Source organism: Scomber japonicus, chromosome 13, assembly GCF_027409825.1.
Source record: "Scomber japonicus isolate fScoJap1 chromosome 13, fScoJap1.pri, whole genome shotgun sequence".
In the NCBI taxonomy this organism is placed as follows: Eukaryota; Metazoa; Chordata; class Actinopteri; order Scombriformes; family Scombridae; genus Scomber; species Scomber japonicus.
Genome location: NC_070590.1, coordinates 8,432,033 through 8,456,716, shown reverse-complemented (window position 1 = coordinate 8,456,716; position 24,684 = coordinate 8,432,033). Strand labels below are relative to the sequence as shown.

Here is a 24,684-nt window from a genome sequence, read left to right as displayed (position 1 = left end):
TTGCCAGGAGATCAATGAAAAGAGAATTGCAGTAGTCAATGCAGGACATGATGAATGCGTGAACCAGGGTCTGAGCATCAGAATTTGAGAGAAATGGGCGGAGGCAAGGCAAGGATGTCTTAGTGAGAAATTTAATGTGAGCATCAAAGGTGAGAGTGGAGTCGAAGAGGATGCCAAGGTTCCTGACTGCTGGTGCGGGGATGAGCGATAGACTGCCAATGGTCAGAGTGGAGAGCTTTGGAGGTGAGGATTTGGAGCCAATGACCAGTACTTTTGTTTTGTCAGAATTTATCATGCATCCAAACAGTTAGCTAGGGGGAATTATTGGGGGAATGAGAATTTATGTAGAGCTGAATATCATCGGCGTAGCAATGGAAACTACGACCAGACTTTGAATTATCTGGCCAATAGAAACAGTCCCTAATAGAAGTAATCCAGCGAACGGTGCTAGTAATCCAACAGACAGTTAGTAACATTGAAGTAGTCCAGAAAAAAGGTGAAAGTAGTCCAGAAGGAAACAGCAGAGCAACAAAACACAGAAAAAAAAGCAGAAACACCGGAGAGCAGCGGCAGCGTACACTCAACCGGAAATTGTGTCAGTTGGCTGATTCCGGTTTAGAAGACATAATGTTCACCTGGTTCTTAATTTAGCACGTTAGCATGCTTAAATTTGCTACCTGGCAAAAAATGTAACGGCTGAGGGTGATGGGAAAAAAATGTATTTTATCGTATACTAAAATATTTGACAGAAATTTTGACCACTTGGTAACACCAGAGGAATTTTGAATATGTACCAATCTTATGAGATGATGCTGATATACAGGATCACTGGATATATATGATGAATTTGACCTTCTAGTGGCACTCAATGGATAGTTAGGGCATCACCAAAGTTAGTAGGGTTAATCCTCAGGAGACCATGAAAATCTGCACAAATTAATTTAATATAATAATAAACATACATTTAATTGTAACTGATCAGTTGGATATTTCATTTATTAGCATGGCTAAAAAAAAAAAAATGTCATTTTTGAGGCGCACTCCCTGTAATCAAAAAAAGTAAATAAATACAAATTGGCAATAAAACATGAGCAATTATTTGGATGGATAATGTGTTTTCTTTGTAATAATATGTTTTGCTGTTAAATGAGAAAATTACAGTCAATAGGTGGTTCAACAGTTTGAACAGACCTTCAGACAGGTGGAGTTCTGCAGTGATGCTACTGACATGTTCCTCCTACATCACAGACAGCTGTAATTTCATTATTTGCAGCACATACAGCTGTTATCAACTGCCAACATTGGCTCTGATGACGGGTTACAGCGATCACCTCGTACATGATCATCACAGCAAGTGCCGGAACGCCTGCAAAGGAGCTCATCACGGAAAGAGAATTGTGTTCCCTCACTGACGGAGAGAGAGAAAAGGAGTGTAGTGAACTGTGTCAGTCGATCAATGTGTGTGTTGAACATCTGCCCGCATGTTATTCATTCAAATATGAACGCTGGGAGACAGGCAGGCAGAGTGATCGACAGGCAGCCAGCCAGTGAATCCTAACAAACCCTGTCTAATTCCACAGGGAATGGAGGTGTGTGAATATATGTGTGTGTGTGTTTCAATTAAATCTTGTCAGTGTGCAGAAATCGAATGTGTCAGTCGCGGGTCTGAGACTGGCTGCCTCCATGGCTCCGTCAACATGCCAATCACTAAGAGACAGATGCAGCTTACAGGGGTAGAAGTCGGGGAGGGTGTGGGGAACGGACAGCCACTGGTTGGTGCAAAGTGTGTCTGTCCGATTGGTTGCAGAAGAGTGACGAACATTTTGGCAGCAAGGTGTGCGCGTCAGTCTGTAACAGCAATTACTCATGTAGCATTCTAATAATTAATTTGTCATCACATTAAAGAGTATAAAGTATTAAAGAAATACTGGTATCATGGATGTCATGTAAATGTACTTATTGGCATTACAGCTCCCTGTTTGTCTGTTGTTGTAACATCATATGCATTTTGTTTTGTGCGGCCAATGGGATCATCAGATCTGAAAATAACTTTATAATAACTTTATTTATATATAGTAAATTTATTTAGCTGTATTTATATAGACAAGGCTAATATGGGTTGGTTTAGAGGGGAATGACAAGGGATGGATTTTGTCATTGAGTTTGGAGGTGGCCGGTTGGCAAAAATGAACTAAGAACATAATGTTTCTTTTAGTTCCAAAGTTTATAGAGATTTTTTGTAGTTTGTAAACCTTTTTATAGTGTGAGTGTGACCACCCTTTCTGGACAAACTCCTTGTCCTCTACCTGCAGGAGCCTGGTGGGCAGAGTTGTTTCATTTATCTTTTAGTTATATGCAATTAATCTATTTTTAATCACAACTCACACAGTCTCCCCACCTTGACACGGGTTGTGACAAGTTACTTGTAGCAGGTTAGAAAGAGAGCGTGGACCCGCCCCTGCTGCTGTAGAGGTATAAATACATTCAGCGCATACTATTACTACTACAGTCTACAGTTAGCCAATTAGCTGAGTTAGCCGCCAAGCTACCAGCTGAGCTAGCCGCCGAGTTAGCCACCGAGCTACCAGCTGAGTTAGCCGCCAAGCTAGCAGCTCAGACGTAGCGTCCATGTTTCTGGTAGTGGTGGTGACTATGATTGACAGGTGACACTTGGTAGGGAGCAGGGTTTCAGCGGACTCGACAGGAACGCCCACAGCGTTCGGCAGCAGAGAGAAAGGCAGATCTTTACACAACTTGAAGTCTAATTTCATATATTTGGCAATTTTTTTAACCATTCAAATTTGGCAGGGTGGTTAACAACACACTTTTCTGTGGTATGTCAAACTCAGAACACATATTTATTCTTACTTTACACAGACTTTAAAAAGTCAGGTATCCAGTAACTTAGTGGTTTCTCCCTGATATCAAAAGACATGTAAGGTTAGGTGCTTTGGAGACTCTAAATTTCCCTTATGTGTAAATGTGAGTGTGAATGTGTTAGTCCTGTCAGACTGGCCAGCTGTCCAGAGTGTACCATGCCTCTCACCAAATGTGAACTGGGTTAGGCGCCATCCCTCCACGACCCTGGACAGGATAGGTAATTACAGATAATTGGATGTAGGATAGTCATGATTTGATTTAACTTAACAGCAACAACATCCAAGTCTTTAATTTTGACCTTGCTGCGTAGGGATGCCCCCTATGGAAAACTAGGTATGTGTGGTTGAATGTTTTGATATGTTTCATTTATTCTGAGTACCTGTCAGCACTGACGGGTTATGCCAAGAGGTGCGTAAGGTCAGGCCTGCTTTTATAAACACACCTAAAAAAAAAAGAAGCAGTCCTCTTGGGGGGAAACTGGCAGCGAGGAAGCATTCAAAGCTGCTTTCCACATGAAAGAGAAGGGAGGGTCAAGTGTCAGAGAAAAGTTCTCGTCAGGCAAAAGAAAAGCTGTGATTAAAGGCCTTTCACAATGCCTTTCTGGGATTGAAGGGGAGCATGCAGTTCACGGGGGTCTGGACAGGTTCTGGTTCTTTGAGAGAAATTCAAAAACTTTTTTCACTCTTTTCTGATGTAGAACAGCTTTTAGCATTAATCCTTTCAAACACTGCACCAAGTATCCTCTCAATGACCTGCTGCTCCTGATAAAGATGAATACATACTGTAGGCGGATTTCAGGGACTTAATTAAGTCACAGTGTTTACTTGTGAATAAAGAGCGCTTCTATTGAGGCACCAGTTCAAGCATCACAACACATTAATATCACAGGTTTAATGCTAAATATGTATATCATTATTACTTTGTGGGGCCCCTTTTTGACCTCAAGTAAGTAAAACTTTATTTATATAGCAGCTTTTTTGGTAACTTTTTATTTATAGGAGTTATTCAGGTTGTTAATACAGATAAATACCAGACACAGAAAGAGAAAAACAAAGCAATATAGCACCTTTTTAACATGGGGTATACAGTGTTTTACATCAACATCAGCACACAAAGGAAAAGAGAAAAGAAATAAAAGAATAAAACACACACAAAAAACATTAAAAAATTCAAGCAGACGTAACACACATATGAAAGCATACACAACCATTTACCACCAAGAGCAAACCCTTGGCATTATTGAATGCTATACATACAACTCAGCTGATTTAATGGGAGGGGGGACATTGTTCTAATGTCTGGGTGCCACTCACCTTTGGTTTTAGTTTGGCACCTGGTATGGACTGGTGAAAACTAATGTTAGCAATAGTGTCTTTGTTTACTGTAATAAGTGTTTTCATACATTTACCTACAGGGACGAATACACACACACACACACACACACACACATACATACAGGACTCACTTTAAATGGCGGATGTCCGGGAGGGAGCGGTTGAGAGATATCCTGTCGCTGACATATATGTTGAAGCCGTTCTCCCTGTAGGCCTGGTCGACCCGATCAGCATCTGTCAGAGGAAATGGTTTCCCCTGTTCACCGTTACCTATCACACACACACATACATGTAATGAGTAAAAAAACACACTCTTCATCGGCACCATCATACCAGCCCCTCCTGACTGTCCTTCTTCAGGAAGCACCGATCGTTCAGGTCAGCAGGTCACCCTTGAATGTGTTTTATCAAAGTATTTTAGCTAGTGTGCTTTTTATGCTATTGTCTGCTGGGGGTGGGGGTTAAAGTCAGAGGACATACATAGGATCAACAAGTTAATAAAAAAGGCAGGATCCATCATTGGTTTGCCTCCTGATGTACTAGTGGTGATCATGGAGACGAGAGTAGGCTGGAAACTCAGTAGCATCCTACACAATAAAGGACCACCTATTCTATGGTGTTTTTGGTGAACTGAAGAGCTACAGTACTTTAGTGGCGGATTACTGTTGCCAAGGTGCTCTTCAGAAAGATTTAGAAGGTCATTAATACCTGATGCAGTGAGGTCTTTTTAATTAACATTGCTGTTGACTGTTGAATGTTGTGGATTCTTTAATTGATGTTGATGTGTTGTTTTGCACTTATCTTGTACTGCCTGAGACTGTATGTTTCCTTAATGTATGCTGGCTGTCTTTGTGTGGAGGAGGTGACATTCAGTTTAGCCTCTGGGGGATTAATAAAGTACGGTACTTATTTTCTTATCTTATTTTATCTTATCTTAAATTGCAATTTTGTGATCACAATAATTCGATATCTGCAATAATTGTAAAAGCTACTACTGTATTTTGCTAAATGACTGTAACTTGTATGCATGAAATGGCAAAATCAACAGACCACTTGTTATTTGAACCAGCTGTTGCATATCATGTTGTGATAACTTGCATCTTCACAGCGGACAGGAAGTGAGTACAGTGACGTTCTGTAGGTGTCAACAGAGGCAAATGTGCAACAAAACTTGAATTGAAAGGTACATGAAAGGTCTGATCCCATGACTCTGCTTTCTGTTATACAAGATATTAATTTATGTATCTTATTTAAATGGAACGTTTCTTAAGAATGCAATATCTCTTTCACAAGAGAGACCTAGCAAAATCTGCAACAACATTAACAATAACACCCACCCACCAAATTGTAACAGCACAGAAAATGTGTGAGAACAAGTATAGACTGTACATAATAAGGTCATTCAAAATATATATACTATGTACACACAAGCATGTACCTAATAACTCTCTAACAACACACAGACATTATGATATCTGAGCCCATTTCAGGAGGGCATCAAATTACACTGTGCTGCATGTTTCATTAGCCACTCATCAATGCACCCCACAAAACACACACAGACACATGCATGGAAGCTGATCTATAGTCAGAGGAGAGCATCAAATTAAAATGAGGTGCTGTGTTCCATTAGGCAGAAATGATCTGTCTATATTCCTGAAGGTAATAACTGTGGAAAATAACTCCTCACTTTAATGGCTCATTTCAGAGATAAACTCTTCTACTTAACGTTGTACTTTCTCCTGCATAATAAAACTTGTTACATGGATCACTTCAATTGGAAAATTTGAATTTGAATCCTAAGAAATGTTTTTAAAATTGTCTTATAAAATACCCTTTGGCTGAGTTTTTTTTCTCAAAAATCATTCGTGGGCCACGTTAATGTTTTTGCTGGGCAATGCACCCAGATGTGTATTTAGTTTGAGTCTTCTGTGTCTTGCCACACAACTTCTCCTGTTTTACACCACCCAATTAACATATCAAACTCTTGGTAATGCCCAACAACAAAAATTCACTAAAGGATATTTAAAGGTGTGGTGTGTAGAATTTAGAGGCCTCTAGCAGAATAGACGTGACATAAATAGAATATAATATTGATAAGTATGTTTTAACTAGTGTATCATCTCCAGAAAATAGGAATTTTATGAAGCTATTTATATCTACAGTGAATCCACTTCAATGGAGCCTGCCATGTTACACCATGTTTCTACAGTAACCCAGAGTGTCACACCTGAACCAGGACTCGAACCCAAGGACTGGACTGAAACAAGAGGAGAGTTAGATTTCAAAATAAAACAGGAAGTCACGAGACAGACAAAACTAAACATAACTTTTTCTTGGACATGACAGAGAGGGCTTCACCATTAGATACAACTAAATCTTACGCATTGCACCTTTAATATATATGTTTTTTTATTTGTTTATCCCAGAATACCTTCATCGTCACCTCTGCTTTTGTTTTCCATCTCTGGGAGTTGTACTGTAAATATTTTCTAACCATGTTGCTCATGTTTTGTGCTGATGCAAATGGCAGTGTTGTTGATGCTGTGTATTTTTTTTACATTTTTACTATGACACCATAAAACTGACTCCTCTTAAGTAATATAAATAACTTTAAAGGACTGCTGCTTGGATGTAAATCATTAAATGGTGACCAAAATACCTTCCAGATATGTTTCAGTAGTACATACCTGCTAGATCTCTCAGACCACTGGAGAGAAATGTGTTTATGGTGCTTACTGTCAGAATTAAAGATAAGAAAGCAGCATTTACTGTAGATGGAACCAACTTGCTGATGGTTTCAAATGTGATCCTACTTCAGCCAGTTTCAAAACTAGACATCCTAATGTTCTAAGATACTTCTTAATTGATCAACTGCACCCTATTTCTGTTCTTCTGCACCTCATTCTTTAAAAAAGTTTTATTTCCATGTGTTCCTTGTAACTGTTTTATTGCAGTTTACCTTTCTCAATGTCATATTCTATCCTCTCTGCTGATTTATGAAGGGCTTTGAATTGCCAATATGTATGAATTGTGCTATATAAATAAACTTCACTTGCCTTGTGTTGCCTTGAAGCTGAATCAATGCTTATTTTGGACCATTAACAGTGTTTAATTATGAACTAAGGACTGTACTCACAGCATTGATTCACACTGCTTTTCAGGGAGAGAAATCCACTTGGAGGGAATTAAGAAAAGACAAAAAAAGAGAGTTGAACTGCAGTGCTGCAATTTGTGTGTCTGTATGCGTGTGTGTGTATGTGTGTGTGTATGGCATTGTGCTTAAACAGTGCAGATGTTCTCAGCGAGCATGCCCAAAGAACAGAGCAGCATCAGCAAAGAGTTTGAACCCACCACTGCGAGCAGCATCTCTCCTAATTGCTTCATAGTCATGCCAGTCTGTCCTCCGCACACCATCGAGTCCCACCTGAGCAACCTTCCTCATCTGGTTCAGGCCCTGCAAGAGTACGCAGAAAACACATACAACTTATAAGACTGTTTAGTTTAGGCCCACAATAACCACCAAATTTAGCTTCATCACACAAAAAACAATCAAATATAGGAGAGAAAGGTTTAAAAAAAAAATTAAAAACATAAAAGTTTATTCCAGAAAAGTCTAAGCATCATTTGAAACCTCAAACACTTGAAACATAAGTATAACTGTCAATGACAATGAAGAACATTATGCTTTCCCATATGACTTCTCTTTCCTTAAGAGTAGAGCATTTTCCTTTAATTACTGACAGATTTCAAGTCTCTGTAAAAGAAACCTGAATTATCTATGTAGTTTTATATGTATATATATATATATTAGTTATTTTACAAATCAGCACGAAGAGGCTTAAATATAATCATTTCAACAAAGAGAAAAAAGAAAAACAGACATGTGCTGCTGACAGCTGGAGATTCACACAAAGCAAGAAACACATTTTTTTTATTGTTGTTTTTTTTTGGTATGACACCAAGAAAATGACATTCAATTTCACTGCCATTACACACACGCACACGCACGCACACACACACACACACACACACACACACACACACATACACACTTATCGCCGAAAGCTATTATTCTCTATTCAGCATTAAAATGCACAAGCAGTGATTCTCCTCGCGTTAGGAATGACTTTCAGTGACTCAAGATATTATAGGAGCAGAGCACAACAGTAAATTAATTAGCTCAAAGGGAGGATGCAATTAGTGAAACGTTGTAAATACAAATAACACGTCTGACTGCATGGAATACTATTAACCAGGCTGTTAGCTGAGATCACCGTACTGTCGGACAAACCACTATGGCGAGTAATGAGAGTGTACATGTGAATGTAGAGCACCTACAGCAGCTGTTCTCTCTGTTTCTATTTGACTGCTTGACATTTCAGAGACACCAATCTGACAAGGCGGTACGTACTAAAGACCGCTTCCCATAGATAATTCCACTTTGTTACCGATTTCAGGTCTGCAAAATACCTAGATGTCTTCAACTCCAGATCAAACCTTTTGTCTCATCACATTTCATAGCGAAAAGCAATGAAAAATCTAATAATAATAATAATGATAATAATTTCTAATAATATATGCAACTGTTGCTGGTAAAAAGAAAAAAATGCTGGCAGATTAGACCGACTAATTAATGTTAATGTTAATTCAGTAACTATTAATTAGAGTCGGCTGCCACTAAAAACTTCATGCGGACATAAGTTGGTTAGACATCTTGTGCAATGTGCAATTCTATCCTTTAGTTTCTTGCAAATGTTGAAAGATAATCATTATTTTCAAGCAAACATGATGAATAAAATAAAACTTTTCAAGTTGTCATGTTTGAAACACCAAAGTGCTGATACTACAGCTGTCGTATTTAAGTTTCATTAATTGTGGAAAATCCCCATCCCGATTGTTCAGTGCCACCTCTTCATGAAATAATTTCAGGCTAATTATTCTGATTGATGGTGTTAGTCATGTGGACAATTATGAATGATTTGTATGATGAGGTCATTGAACCGGTACAGCTATTAAAAACATCCCACAGGCATCACAGAAATGTATTCAGCATTGATTTGGGTCCACAGAAAACTGAAAACTGAAAATCTAAGGTTGCCATTGTTTTCTGCTTCGTTCAACTTAACCCTTGCTCTTGAAATTTTATTTGAATTTTTCTTTTTCAAAATAAAATACCAGTATCACATATCATATCACAACTTTTATCTCTCTTCTGATAGCTTCATGTTTCCTCCTCTCTACTCCAAGTCACACCAGGGCCAGACATGCAGCAAGAGTCCATCGGTGTGTTTCCAACTATAAAAGGAAGCAACACTGTGCCGCCCCATTTCCTTTCAATCAGTCTTTCCTTTCAGCACACATCACCATGATATTCCACCGCTGCTTTTCTGCTCTAACAAGACCTTGAAAAACAAACAAGGAAAACCAAAAACTTTTCGTGATCTCTCTGAGTCTGTGTGACTATTTTTTGTGTTACTTTACTTAGGTGTTATTTTGTCTGCATTTACAGGCGTGTGTGTGTGTGTGTGTGTGTGTGTGTGTGTGTGTGTGTGTGTACATTTTTGTAATCTCATTGGGACCTTTTGCAGTATAAACACTGTGACCTTGTCAGGACCAGTAGTCCACATGGGGACTAAAGGCAAGACATCATTTGTGAGGTCCTAGTAAATGTTGGTGGTAAAGTGTGATTTGAGATTAGCTTAAAGTGTGTGTGTGTGTGTGTGTGTGTGTGTGTGTTTGTGTGTGTGTGTGTGTGTGTGTGTGTGTGTGTGTGTTCCTCTCTCATACACACACAGAATAGAACAAACAGCCAGGGGATTGAACTCCCAGAAAAACTGTCGTATTCACTCAATTCTTATATACAGGAAATGAAATTGGACACCACATTAAGGCCCCAGTCAGACCGAGCACTTTTTAGCAGCCTGGGGCAGCTCTTTGTAATTGTTTTCAATGACAGTGAAGCTTTATACTTGCTACTTTTGCGTTGCTTGACCCCTCATATTTCTACTGTTTGCGCTCTGCATTGTTGCAGGAGCACCCAGAAGGCCTCAAGTTGAAAAAACTTCCAACTCTGAGTAGTTTTTTTTCCCCATTGTCCAGTCTGACGCGATGCATTTAGGTGGGCCCTCAGTGATAGTGACAAGAAGATAAAATAAGAGATAAAGTTATGGAAGGTTATGGTTTTTCTTTGAAGTGAATACATCCCAAGAAATCAACCATGTCAACCTTCAAAACTCTGTGGGAAGAAATTATGTCTCATGTCTCATTCATACCAGACAGATTTTATGAATTGGTCCTGTCCTGTCACCAGTCACTCCAGTTTGTTATATGTTGTTCTTTTTACCTCCAAACAACACCACTGCATTACATAGTTGATGATTTCCCTTTTCAGTTGTCATGAATACAAATCAGAGTCTGATTTAACCAGACTAAACAGTGCAGGTTTGAAAATGTCCTTGCATCATATTTCTGTGAATCATTAAATACAATTTATAAAGTCTTGGTACTTTCATCAAGTAAAACCTCACTGTTTCTAGCCAACAAGCTCTAATACATTCACTGTACATTGAACACAGCTTTGAACATCATTTACATTAATATAAGTTCCCTTCAACAACAGAAACACCTCCTCATCAAAGCCAAACACCTGACCTCCATTCAAACCAGGTTGGGAGGAAGGTTGCTAAGGTATTAATTACAACATCTAAAAGTTAATCCCAAACATACATAAATCCTGTTATCAGGCAATCTGTTGTTCAAAAGATACAAAAAGAAAAACCTCTCAGCAAACCTATTCATCATTTCTCTTCTTTCTCACAGCTCCTCACCTGCTGCTGCCTCACTAAACAAAACCCTCTGTGTTGCCTGACCCTTCTCCATCCAGTCTAACACTTGAAAAAGAGATAATTCAGCTAGCAAGGTGGGGGGTGTTGGTGGGAGGTGACTCTACTCTACCTCTGGGGCTATATTGTGTAGTATTAACCACATCACCAATACCCACCTCATAAAAACTACTCTAAGTGTTTCTCACATTGTACTTAAAGAAAAGAAAAACATTAAACACACCCTTCTTTATTCTACTCTGTGTTGCTCTCTTTGCCTCCCTGTTGTGTGCTCTGCTGCTACCTTCTTAATGGCCAGCATCATGGGGATGAGGCTTCATGTTGCCACAAACAGCTGTCTGCTCTGGGCACTCTTCTATCTCCGTCAACATTCAAGGCACAGCATAAACAAGCTAATAGGGCATCGCGTGAGCTATACCACAAGCAATGCAGCCCATGTTTTATCTTCATAAACTGTGCAGTCATTAATTACAAAACACTGTGTCTGATAAGTGACAGGCTGGAATGGAAATTCATACTTTTATCGAGCAAAACATTCAGTGTACAGCGGAGTGTGTGTGTGTGTGTGTGTGTGTGTGTGTGTGTGTGTGTGTGTGTGTGTGTGTGTGTGTGAGTGTGAGAGAGAGAGAGAGAGAGAGAGACGTGGGCAATTTCACCTGCATGGATGATCACTGATTAACTTTCATGTAGTCTTTTAATGGTCTATTCATCTATTCATCTAATGTTTGCTCTGTCCCTGGGTGCAGATAAACATTATGAATCAGTTCCACTTTGAAGTTTCGGTATGTATTTGTGTTTGTATGTGTGTGTGTGTGTGTGTGTGTGTGTGTGTGTGTGTGCGTGCGTGCTTGATTTTGCATTAACAACAAAGTGACAGATTACCAAAACCAAATAAAAACTGGACTCTGTCAGCACCATGGACAGAGACAGAAAACCATAGCTAGACATGGCAGGTCTGTCAGTCTATGATTTCACCACATGCTATCAGTGGGGCCATGTAAGAGCAAAATACAGTTTCTAACGGATTAAAGGGTCAAAGGGTCTTTCTCAAGACCCCAAAATCCTAAACCAAAACCACAAGGAATGCATAATACAGCAGTTTTATGTACTGTGACTTACATAGCAAACGTTAGCATGACTGGCTAACTTTCTTCCTAAATTCTGCCTACAGTAATAACCTGCATTATGGCTACAGAGAAGACGCATATCATAATCTAACCACATTGCCATGTGAGGATACAAGTTATGTAATAAAAAGCCTAGTTGCAGAAGTAAAGTTAACGTTAAAAACAAACAATGTAACAAATGTCTTTAGCCTCAGTCTTTTAGCATGATATTATGCTTTTGCTGTGTCCTTCCAAGTAAAATCAATAACCATTGGTTCAATGATTCTGAGTATTATTTTAGACATACATCTGCCAGGTTATCAATGTAAACTGCATTTGTGCCATTCTACAATGGAAAGCTTTACAGGAATAGCAACAATAACTGTAAGAAAGCTGGACCCTTCTCAAATGGTCAGTCCCATTTCTGGAAAATGAAAGATTCACATTATACCTGTCGATGCTATCCCCCCTTTTATTGTTCTACATTACTCGACATATCTGCAAACCATTTTCTGCCATCTCCATGGTTTCTGAAAATGTCTCACATGTTGCACCTGACTAGACTTGAAAAGGTCTCGAACACTGCATAAACCAATGAAAACCACATCACAATGACTGGAAATGCCACGCTAATCTCTGAGGCATCACTTTTTCAGCAGAGACTTACCTCATTGTGCTTTGTGGCATGGCTTTATTCTTCAGCGGCTGTATTATGACACAAGGGAAAAACTTTTCTCCTGAGAATTAAGTGACAGCAAAATCAGAACAAAATGCCAGTGACCTCAGAGGTCTTGCTTGTCCCTCCAAAACTTTCCCCAAAGCACAGTGGGAAACTTAACAGGGATCTAGTCAAACACAAGAGATTGGTATGCAGATCTTGTATCATATATGGTGGTTATATATATATATGGCGCCACAGTCTCCAAATGCTTTGTACTTTCTCAGTTTGAAGCACTATGTAGGTCTTTTCTAAATAAGCCCCTTCCCATATTGTACTGCTTGTTTCTATGTTATTTACCTACCTCTATGTATTCCAGTATGCTGTATTACCACAATGGGGAGTCCCAAGAGTAGAACATAAATGCCAAGTCAATGATTTACAATTAATATTTAAACTAATGACAGGAGTGTTCCTTGGCAGAAAGCATTCATATATTACAGTGTGCAAAATTTGTATTCTCATTTGTGAAAGCTCAGCACAGTATCTGCTGGTGCTGACAGTATAGGCTGCGGCTGTCTCTGCCTCCAGAGATTTGTCTAGAAACTGTGAGTGTTGCTTTCATCTGTGCTGCCTGACTTTACACAGAGTTTTCTTGTATAGGTTAGGCATGGTATTAATCATGCCTGAGTTACATACTGTATAATCCTCAAGATGAATGCATACAAAATACAGGCATCCAATATGGATTTCGTATGAATAGAGAATATTATTTTATCTACTGTATACTAGTGTGATAAGAAGGTTGTTGTACCAATCCAACATTCTGGTCAGAGAGAATCATCTTGGAAACCTTTAGATGGACCTCCACTGAATTTGATACAGCCATAGACTTTGGTGATCCCTATAAATATCATCTCATGCCACCAACAGATTAGACTTCCACTTGTCTCAGCTTCTAGTTCATGACAACAGATATTTTAATTTTGGAAATGTGTTTTTAGGTCAATTATACAAGACATGCTTCACAATCTGAACAGAAATACCATGACATGGATTTATTTAAAATTTTAGTGGCACCCCAGACTCCCTATCCCACAAGCACCGCAATTTCATCCATCCTTTCCATTTGCTCTATGTCCTGGGTGAGATGCCCTGAAAATATATTAGATACCCAAATTACATGTTAAATAATGTTTCAGTCATTTCAGAGGTAAAGATATATGAAACTTCTATCTTGTGCTACAAAATAAGGAAATCTAAAAAAAATAATTAAAAACCACAACAGCTTATAAAATCAGGAATATAATATTATGCCAGTATTGTACATTATACCAATTAAATCCATGTTCAGTGAAAAAGTCATTATGATACAGTAACTTGATAACAGCTGACTGGCTCAAAATCAACATCACCACCACAAGTTGTTGCCATTTTGCTAGGCATTATTTCTCTCTTGTATTGTAGCGGGCGATTCTTTGCTTATTTCTAGCTGCTTTCAGATCTGTTGTGCTGAATAAAGAGGAGGGGTTGATCAAAGAGAGATAGAGGACTACTATTGGACTGCCTTTGTTCGGGAATGGTGTTACCAGCAGAGCATTACTTCTGATAAGAACAGAGCTGCCCATTCATTCTCTCAGGAGGACGAATCAGACCACCGTGGGTCAATACTTTCCTTTTCTGTTTCCCTTTCTCCTGCTGAGAGCCGACAGTAGTTCTGAGTGAGAGCAGATCCACCTTAACCCCAGAGATACAATTACCTGTCTTTCAGGTTCAAACTCAACCTTCTTCTCCTCCTCCTCTATCTAGAGCCACCTCATATACAAGTAAATCTGCACTGGACACTCACAACACTTCCCTTCTTCTAACAACATCCAGCTTCTGTGAGAATAACTGACCTACTCTTGCTTCACTTCAGTAAGAGGACAAAGTAGAGAGATATGAAATTCCTGACTATCTATTCACAAAAATCAGGAAAATCACCTAAGGTGTATCTGTTTTCACTTTCCATTCAAAGTGCTTTCGATGAAGCTCTGAAAAAGAGCATAGAAAAACTCTTGTGGGCCAAGAAACCCTGTTGTGATTCACATGCAAATCTCTCCAGGCTTCCATTCTCTGTCCTGTTGGGCTTGGGGCAGAAGACCTCCAGGCGGAGACCCCTGCAGCGAGGCACTCAAAACCCCCCTCAAAGAGGAGCTCACTGAGGCCATACAGTCCATCTCCCGAAAGAAGTCATTATCGAGAGTCCTGCTGAGATAAAGAGAGCATGTAGAGGACCGGAGAGGGCCGCCTCCTGCAGTCTCAGTCTTCTTCTGCAATATTGATGGATTGTGATACAAACACTGACCTTACAAAATGTTTGAACCACCTGCTGTTTCCATGAAATAGCCAAAGAACATGAATCCAGATGAAGAACCTCACTCTTTATTGTATTTCAGATGATAGGAGTATTGAGGATGTGTTTTTCCTATATGCACAGAGAGCAGTGGAAAGCAGCCATGATACACTCAATGTGCAGCTGCTCTTTTTTAAATATGCTGCACACGATGGCTTTTTTTTTTTTTTGTATAGCGCAGCACTTCCAGAGAAAGGTTTCGCTTTCCAGAAACTGCCAGCTCACATTTCAGTCAATTATGATGGAGAAGAGCTTGGTTTAATTTCTTTTACAATAAATAATACAAACATAATATGCAACAAGCCACTTCAACACCAATATAATCTCTTCATACACTACATTCTGCTAGATATCAACAAATATGGACTGAAACAATTAGACGAGGTGAGGGATAGATAGTTGAATGAGTGAGAGCTGACAATAAAGATGTAAAGCCACATCATTTTAAAGGATTTAAGACAATTGTTTTCTTCCAATATGTAGAAACAGTGTGGGAAAGACCTTTTCCTGTTTCAACATGACAATGCTCCCATGCACAAAGGCACAACTATGAAAAAAAAAAAGTTTTCCTAGTTTTGTATTGAAGAACTTAACTGGCCTGCACAGAGTCCTGTTCTCAACCCCGTCCTTTGGGATGATCTGGAGCCTGAAATGCAAGCCAGACTTTATCTCACCAGTCATCAATATATGACATCACTAATGCTACTGTGGCTGATTGAGAGCAAATCCACGCAGCCAGGTTTCATACTCTTGTTGGAAGCCTTCACAGACGAGCAGAGATTCTTATAACAACAGATTAACCCATCCAATCAATCTGCATAGTTTTGAAATCACATGCTCAACAATCACATATAGTGGATGTAATATTAGGGTGTCAACATATTTGTGTCTATTTCCAGACTTCTCTCTTCTTTATTGCTCTGCCACAGTCTACTTTTCTTTTCAGGTTACATACTTTGTGGCTGAACTGGTTTGCATGCACATACACACATGGTAAGCAAACAAACCTAACAAGAAAGTATAGAGGGCAAATACATAGTGCTCAAACATACAGAGAGAACTTCACTAACACACACTAAAGAGGGCAAACTTTGCATATCTATGCAAACACACTCTTCCAGCTTAAAGCAGTCCTGCTATCACTTGCTAACAGCAGTCTCCCAAACAGCTTAAAGGGTCTTAATAAAAAAACTGTTGGCGGATACAGCTTGGAAACATGCAGATACCTGAATTTAAGCTCACATTACTGTTCCTGAAAACTTTGATATATATGCAAACACTATTGCTAACCGCTTGTTTTGTTTTTAAATGCCTGTTTAGTACATACAATGAGGACTTATAATAAGGACCTTACTGCTTTGAAGCTTCCTTCCTTGCCATAATGAATAACCATTAAACTTGACATTTAAACTCAATGCTGTAGGTGTGCAGCTGCTGTCATAACTGGATCCTGCTAAATTCCACAGAGTTTAAACTATATGTAACTCTATTTTTGGCTATGAAGGATACTGCATGGTTACATTGAATGCAAGGACAATTGTGGACTTGTGGAAGGCTATTGTTAGCTGGCTAGCCATGTTAGTTCCAGCTGCTTATACTTACAACCCCATCCACATCCTTTATTTGCTTTCCTGCCTGCTTTTTGTCATAATGAAGTTTTGATTAGGACTACTTTCCTCCAAAGAAATAGTGAAAGCTGCTGATGGTGATGTCAGTGTGGATTATTCTGAGTATGTTGCTGTTGAGTTTCTAATACTTTCAAGATGACAAACAAGATTCACCATTTGCCTTTATCGTATTGGGATGACAACACCCATCACTTCTTACCTGCGTGACATCTATGAATGCATATCAAGACACCACATAAAGCTCACACCACTGCTCTTCTCTATTCACTATATTGGCTCCTTGTTGCTGTTCACATCCAGAAAACTGTGATGCTGGCCTACAGGGCAGTGGAGGAAACTGCTCTTTCCTAGCCCCAAGCCATAGTCAAACCCTACACTCCTCTGCCTCTAGACATTTAGCCATTCCATCACTCAGGTGACCCTGTGGTTTCTCATCTTGGTCAAAGCTCCACTGTATTGGAATGAACTGCCCACTGAAATCAGTATAGCAGAGTCACTGCCCATCTTCTTTCACAGGCTAAAAACCACCATTTCAGACTATATTGTAACGACTGCTGCCTTACTAGCACTTACTTATGTCTCACTTCTTAAAAGAAAGGTAAAGTAACTAAAGTGACAATTTCGGATGACATTTAACTCTCTCCTACATCATTAGAATACACTTATAAGTCACTCAAGTGAATGTAATGTAACAACAGTTGTTTGAGAGATGTGTGTCTCAAAGCTTTAGCCCACAAAACCAGAAATATCTGCATGGCCAGGGGTGGTAAGTGGGGTAAGGTTAAGTTTTTGGGAATTTTGGAACCTAACTTTTAAAATCCTAACTAGAGAAATGTTTATGGGTGCCTGAAAAAGAGATTTTGGAAATAAAGGAACACACAACAGCACATTGTTCGCTATAAGCATGGTGTGATGGACCTACTGGGGGGTTCAGTGGTGATTTACAGCTGTGTTGGCACTGCTGGAATCACAGCCTCTGTTGGCTCCAGTCCAACCCTTCTGAGCTGTTCAAATAAGCTCCTTATTATCATGTCTGAGGGAGAGGAAGGCAGGGGAATAACAGTAAAGAATTGCTGTACGGTGGCCATTAAGTGCTGAGCCGGGATGCTGCCAACTCAAAGAGAAGCTTCCTGTCCCATTCCAGCTAGAGGCAAAGCTGACAGACAGGAGCCACTATCAGCCTCAACTCCCTGCTCTGCACAGACCAGGCCCAAAGCTTCAATAATACACTAAACTTTGAGATGGAGAAGCTGAGAAAATTTTACCTACATGTAAGAAAATGTTTTAACTCTATATATATATTCAAGGGGAACTTCTGTATTTTTCAACCTTGATCCTATTTTCCCACCTAATTTGGTTTTGAGTGAGAGATCTGCAGATGGTATCTACCAGCAGTTTGTAATATAATCAGACGGGCCAATAGCCCTCTGTCAATCTATGTCTGCTTTTCTTTCACCAAGTCTTACTCAAGGAGAAGTCTCTTTCTAAAATCAGCTTAATAATCAGCCATGACTTTGAAAATCTTTTAGATAACACTAAGCTTTCTGTGCTCCAACACAACAAAGCCCTCCCGATACTCCTCTCTCCAACTCATGGCTGTCATGGCTGAATATTTAGCTAATTTCAACAAACAATAATAATTACAGATAGATGGGATCAAGTGAAAGGTAAAGAAAAACGTTTTAGTTCTCAGTATGGTCCTTTCCATTATGTTGTCAGACACTTACAATAACAATCTGAGCCTGTCAGTGGCAAGAACAAGCACTTTTCGTGGATGTACATTAATGGGGTGCGATTACCCTGTCGCATTATACTGCAGCTTGTTTTGCAGCCGCTGGCTGAAGCACTCTCGCTCGATACTGAACCAATTTCAAAAAATGTTGTCTAAGTCACAACAAGATGGGGGAAAAGGATCCAAGTTAGAAAAAACACCAAAGTTTCCCTTTAAGTGCAGCGCCAGTGATACTGAGATGAGGCTTAGAAATAGATTTTGTTACAAAAGTAAAACAAAAAGATAGTTTAAATACTGAGATGAAGCTGCCACAAATCTACTTTCCAATAAGTCACTTGTTACAGAAAACATATTAATCTGACACATCTGCATAAATTGTACCATTAACACTACGTGAAGTTAAAATGATAAGATAATGTGTTACTGGTACAAATATCAGTCAGCAACACCTTGACATGACCCGACCATCCATTCCCATCTCTATGTGGACTTTCTTGTATTTATTTCTTGTATTGATGAAATCGTGTCATGATGATAGGATTTTTGTTAGTGTTTAAAGCTGTTCTCACTATTTTTGTATTTTTTGTATTAATAGTACATCAAATGATTATGTGTATGTTAGAGGAGTAACTTATAGTATGGAGAATTATCACTCGATTTTACAGGCTCTTTCAACTCTACAAAGCTTCATAGTATATTTTTAACTAATTATTTTGGTTTTGTGGTCCACAAATTTCCTGTGTTGGTTCATGTTTACCAGTCACATTGCACCAGGCATATGTATTTGTTTTTCTTTTTAGAAAAAGAGCTTTGGTAAACTAGATGTTACCTGCACAGCTAACTGGTGAACACAGTGGAGCATTTAGCAGCTAAAGAGCCAGATGTATCCTTCAGGAGTTGGTGGAGAGCAAAACAGAGCTAAAATAAGAATGAATATTTGACGTACATCTAGTGGACATCGCCACTTTATGAGGTAATAATGTCAGTGTTATGTTTACAGCTTGTTCCACTGCCACTACTTAGCAAAAATATTTACAAACTGTATCTCTTTGTCACAGCTCTGGTTTTTGAGCTACAGATGAAACTCTCAGTCACGTGACCGGCAGCAGCAGTGGCAGCCCTGCAGTCCTCTCTTTCCCTCTGTGTGAATGAAAGTCTCTGTCAGCAGAATTCAGACTACAGATGAGTGACTTGTCTCTTCTTGTAGCCTCTGAGCTTGGCTCTGTTCAACATGGGGCTACAAAAGGACAGATGTGGCTTACATCATCATCTCAGCGGCACACATAATCCTCCTCCCAGCATCCTTACATACTGTACACCTCCCGGTCTAAAGCGGACTTATCCTGCTCTGAGTTGTGCTGTGTTTTGCTGAGCCAGGGGGGGAAGAGACAGGTTGCTCCTTTATTCTACTGCAGCGATCAATGCTCAGTATGGTTAAGAGGGGCAAATCAATTGGGTTAACGCAAAGAGCTGTCACTCTGCTGCTGGGAGGTATTTAGTTACGCTGTGGTGTATGCTGTATGGTAAAAGATAATTCTATTTTAAAATAACGTGTCACACTGTGGAAAAACATCTCATATTAAAATGGAAAATTCAAATAAATATATGAAAACAACCTGGTTGGACGTCACTAAAAAGGGGACGTGGCAAAGTTCAAGAGGTTTCAACAGAGAAAAGGTAAGTCTAACGTTACCATGACCCATAAAGTCACAATGCCCAATGGTCAATTTATCAAAATGATGAATGGAAACTTTTCAATATACCCCTCGTAGTATGTAGGCATGCACATAATGTAGATTTAGATTTTTTTTTTCTTAAGATACAGGCTCTGTGTCTGGGATCTGCCAACCTGATTTGATAAACCTGAAACAAGTTTTACTTGTGGTGCTCAAATCATTGAAAGATTGCATTTGAAAAACTCAAGAACAGCTTTTTTCTTGCATCATCAGAATTACTAAACAAATAGTCCCTATGGATATCACTGACAGAGATGTATTGCTGTCTGTGAGGCCAACGCCTGACATAGCTTTATGCTGCTGGCTAGGCTGCAAGGCATTCACTGTATGTAAAACATATTTTCCTCCAGCTAAGATCCTGCAGGACAAACTGGTTGCAAAACAGTTCAACTAAATACATGTAAATAAGGATGCTGCTGAAGAAAAGCCCTCTCACCCTCCTCTCTGAGTAAACAAATCAATTAAAAAAAACGATATGTATGAATTTTACTCATCTATATTCCATTTTTATCTAAGACATCTGTGGGAGAGTAGATTGTATATGAATGAGACAGCAGCTCATTCTGTTTATATATAATCCTCTGCGATCTTATTCAAATGATTTAAGTACTGTGTTGTCTACAAGTGAAGCAGACAGAAACCAACAAGGGTAAGACAATATCCACTACAAATGTCTCTAACAAGACTTATGTGGGAAAAAGGCCGAATGGGATTAGGGTATTGATTTTTATCTACTTCAGTGAAGCCATAACAGCCCACAGGGAGCACTCAAACACAGATCAGAGACACACATATTGTTCCTTCCTTTATCCTTGTTTGTCCTTTGTTCCATTTGTCTTTCGCTATTAAAAGTTTACAAGAAAGAAAGAAAAAATGGTGATGAATGCTTTCAGTCAGAATCCAGCAGCATAATTGGTCCTGTTGTGTATTGGAGGCTAAAATGAGAAATGTCGGCAGTCAGGTTCAGGTTGTTTCCCTGCTTGACATCATGTGGGGAAAAATACTACGACTACAAGATAACGAACAGCTTTCTACGTCATGTCAACATGTCCAACTTTGCAACTTAGCACACATTAATACAGAACTCCCTGAAAATGGAAACAATCCTAGATGCCCCACACCAGCCAAAATCTACTATGCTATTCTGATCACAACTTAAGCCAACTCTGCAATCATACATCTTATGACATAGACACTCGCACATCATGAATCTTTTCCATCACTGTCTTCCAGCCCACATCACATGAATGCAGCATGAGCAAGTACAGAACAGCAGCATCCCTCAAGACATAAGACTAAATGCATGCATAACCCCCCCCCCCCCCCAAAAAAAAAAAAAAAAACAGATATATTTGTCCCTCTAAATAAAGGGACAATGCATTTTTGCCACTTGGGCACTTGCTTACCACTTGCTTACATTGACACTGGAGAGTGCGGCTCACTCAGAACATTTAGTGTGAAAAACTGCTGGTTTTGTCAAATGAGTACTGAATAAATCCATCTCCGTAATAAAGATATACTGTAATTATATAACATAATTAGCCTTTATGCTGTCAAGCTCATGGGGGATATCAAAGGCAATATATGCAAAATGTTCTCTGAAGAAGCTGAAATTTGTGCCACATCACAAATCACCTCAAAGCTATGTTCCAACTGCAACGCATTTCAGTGTTTACAACTTTGACATTATGCCATGAAGGGGTTGTTAGCGGTTACCATCTGTAGACCCTCATATTGGAAAATGGAATAAAAAGACCTAAACAAGTACAAAGTATGACTGATTTTGACTGTGACAGTAAGGAGAAAGGAGAGCTTAACATGTTAAAGATTATTCTAAGTGTATAACCATTCAGTTGAAAATGCAAACTGCCCAGATAGTCTGTTTTTCCCCAAGTATGGATTTCAGAGGCTGTTGCATTGAAATGAAGCCATTAGTCCTTAGGCAATGATACCAATTCAAATACAAAACGTCCTACAGGCAGGTCATCCATTTAATCATTCAGTAAATTAGCTGGTCAGTAAGTCAGTCACTCTGTAAACCTTATGATAAACTCTAATCACTGCTCTCATCTTTTCTCATCTGCTCTGTTGAAACAGTGAGGAGTACAGTGACTAACTGATGCATGTGTCAATAAGAAATTCATGGTGGGAAACATTTGTTGCAGCTCGTGTCTAAACATCTTGCTGTTTGGACAATGGTTGATCAGTATCTGAATGGAATCATTTCACATACATTTAATAGCTGTAATTTTATTTTAGGCTATTGATTCTTGCATTTAATCTGTCAAACACACTGAAACAGCAAACCTCTGAATGATTTTGAGGTAATTTTCATTGAGAAACGATTCTTTCATGCTTTGAGTGAGTCAGATTCACAGCTCAAGGTGGCTTTTTTTCCACACACATACACTAGAGACGTGAATATGTACGGGAAGAAACATGACGGGACCTTGATGTGGTGATAGTGGTCCTGTATATTTGACCAGCTAAGACTTATAACTATCATTAGTGGTCTATTCATCTGAGTATTTTATAGCTGTAAGGAGATGCTGGATATATTGAATGGGCTACAAATACCAGTGACAGTGTGTTTGACACTAAAATGCTTGTGTATAATAGTTTGTCAGTTCTAGTTAATTGAAGGATTAGTGATAAAAAGAAAGTATCTTTGTTATAAAAAATGATCATAGAAAACATCATCTAGCATCTAAAGGAATGATAATTGCAGCTTTTCATATATAAAGCTATTCTGCTTTACTCCGTTATTATTCTTGCTTTTATTATTTCATTAAGTTATTTTCTAATAAGCAGTTTGAGTAATCACTTTAGGTTCTGGCAGCCTGTGGTGAGTGCGTGCCATATTTAAATTTATATTCTCATTACTCTTGACATTTCAAACACTAAAACAATCTAATAACCTGTGGTGGATGCTTCCCTTTTCATTCCATTTCATATGCTACACGATCAATTAATCCTTACAGTACATTAGTCAATAGCGCAAATAACCAGTGGCAGTCTTGGCTGTTCCCCATGGCGAGTGCTACAAAGCAGATACTGAAGGGCTGCAACATCGATAAGAGCACACATGAAACGGCTTATGGTTGCTCTTTGTAAAACAAAAAAAATCAGCCTTTTTTTTTTTTTTTTTTTGCTAAATACAGTACCGTCAACAGCTGCAATTCACCACGTTTGGGACACAAATAAATAATAATGAAAGGCAAACAGACCTAACAGTGCAAATAACTAACTTTAGAGCAGCGGAACAATGATCTGGAAACCTAACCTGCAATTTCATGCCTCTATAGCCATCTCCAGGGGCTGCTGAGACCCTCACAATTACAAGTTTAATTTTTCGAGGTTTCTTTACAGTATTACACCCTAAACGAACTAGACTGTCTTGCTTTATGGTGACAGTTATTCAAAACCGAGGAGCCTCTTTCGCCTTTGAGGTCTACAGCATGGGCGCTCTCCATGGTGCTGAACCTGGGCTGCGCTGAAAGTACAGAGTCGCTCTCCATTGCCCTGACCCTCTTACCCCTATCCAATTGTGCATTCGGCGGGGTGGAACAATCTACCTTATTAGATATTTAAACATATCTAAAAACATTTATTTTCACTTCTGAGGTCGTGTATGAGTGTGTTCTTTGATTCTTGATTGAGAGCCTGAAGCAAACTCCACCTCAGGAGTCGCTTGAACTGAGAAGAAAACGTAGAGAACATGCAGAGAAAATACGGCGCTCCAGCATGTCATGTTCTCAGTCCTCCCTGGAGAAGACCCCGGAACTCTTGGAAGCATTTCATGCGGGGGACCACGGTAGTAGTAGTAGTAGTAGCCGAGCTTCCCTTACCTGTGTCTGGGGAATGCCGCCCGGACCGTCCACTGTGTCGGGCGAGTTGACGAGCACTCGGTCCCTGTACAAAGACCACAGCCCGACATTGGGGAGGAAAAGAAGAGCCGCTATGAGCAGCCCGGCGAACTGCAGCAGCCGCTTCTCTTTCCGCCTCATGTCTCCGGGAGAAAGCCTGTGAAGCAGCTGCGGTGCAAAACTAGCGAGTCTCGACTCCCTCCTCTCCCAAGCGGAGGCAACTTTCAGTCTGACTCGGGGGATGGACTGCTTTCAAGCTACTTGGAGCATACTAACAGATGTCCGGTTGTGATTTTCAAAATAAGATACCTTCGACTACATACAGGTCGCTTTGACTATTCTCAGTACAGTACATGCGAGTATGGGACAATTTAAAGTCAAAAGTCATGAAAGACTCTTTATATTAGATGCTACGCATTAGGTGACATTAAATTCTTCTGAAGAGCAGATTAAAATGAAAGGCAGTGCCATATAACACAAATAGTTAAGTCAAATTAAGTTCAG

At 39.4% G+C, this 24,684-nt stretch overlaps 1 protein-coding gene across 1 annotated transcript in view; it reads right to left on the bottom strand.

Annotated features, from left to right (window-relative positions):
- LOC128371317 (polypeptide N-acetylgalactosaminyltransferase 10-like) overlaps positions 1-24,321 on the bottom strand; it is a 66,231-nt gene extending 41,910 nt beyond the window's left edge. Inside the window, exons 1-3 of the mRNA XM_053331600.1 lie at positions 24,163-24,321; positions 7,569-7,671; positions 4,346-4,484 (exon numbers count right to left, since the gene is read on the bottom strand). Of these exons, the coding sequence (XP_053187575.1) occupies positions 4,346-4,484; positions 7,569-7,671; positions 24,163-24,321 (401 nt within the window). The remainder of the gene's footprint in view (positions 1-4,345; positions 4,485-7,568; positions 7,672-24,162) is intronic.
- Between the last annotated feature and the right edge of the window lie 363 nt (positions 24,322-24,684).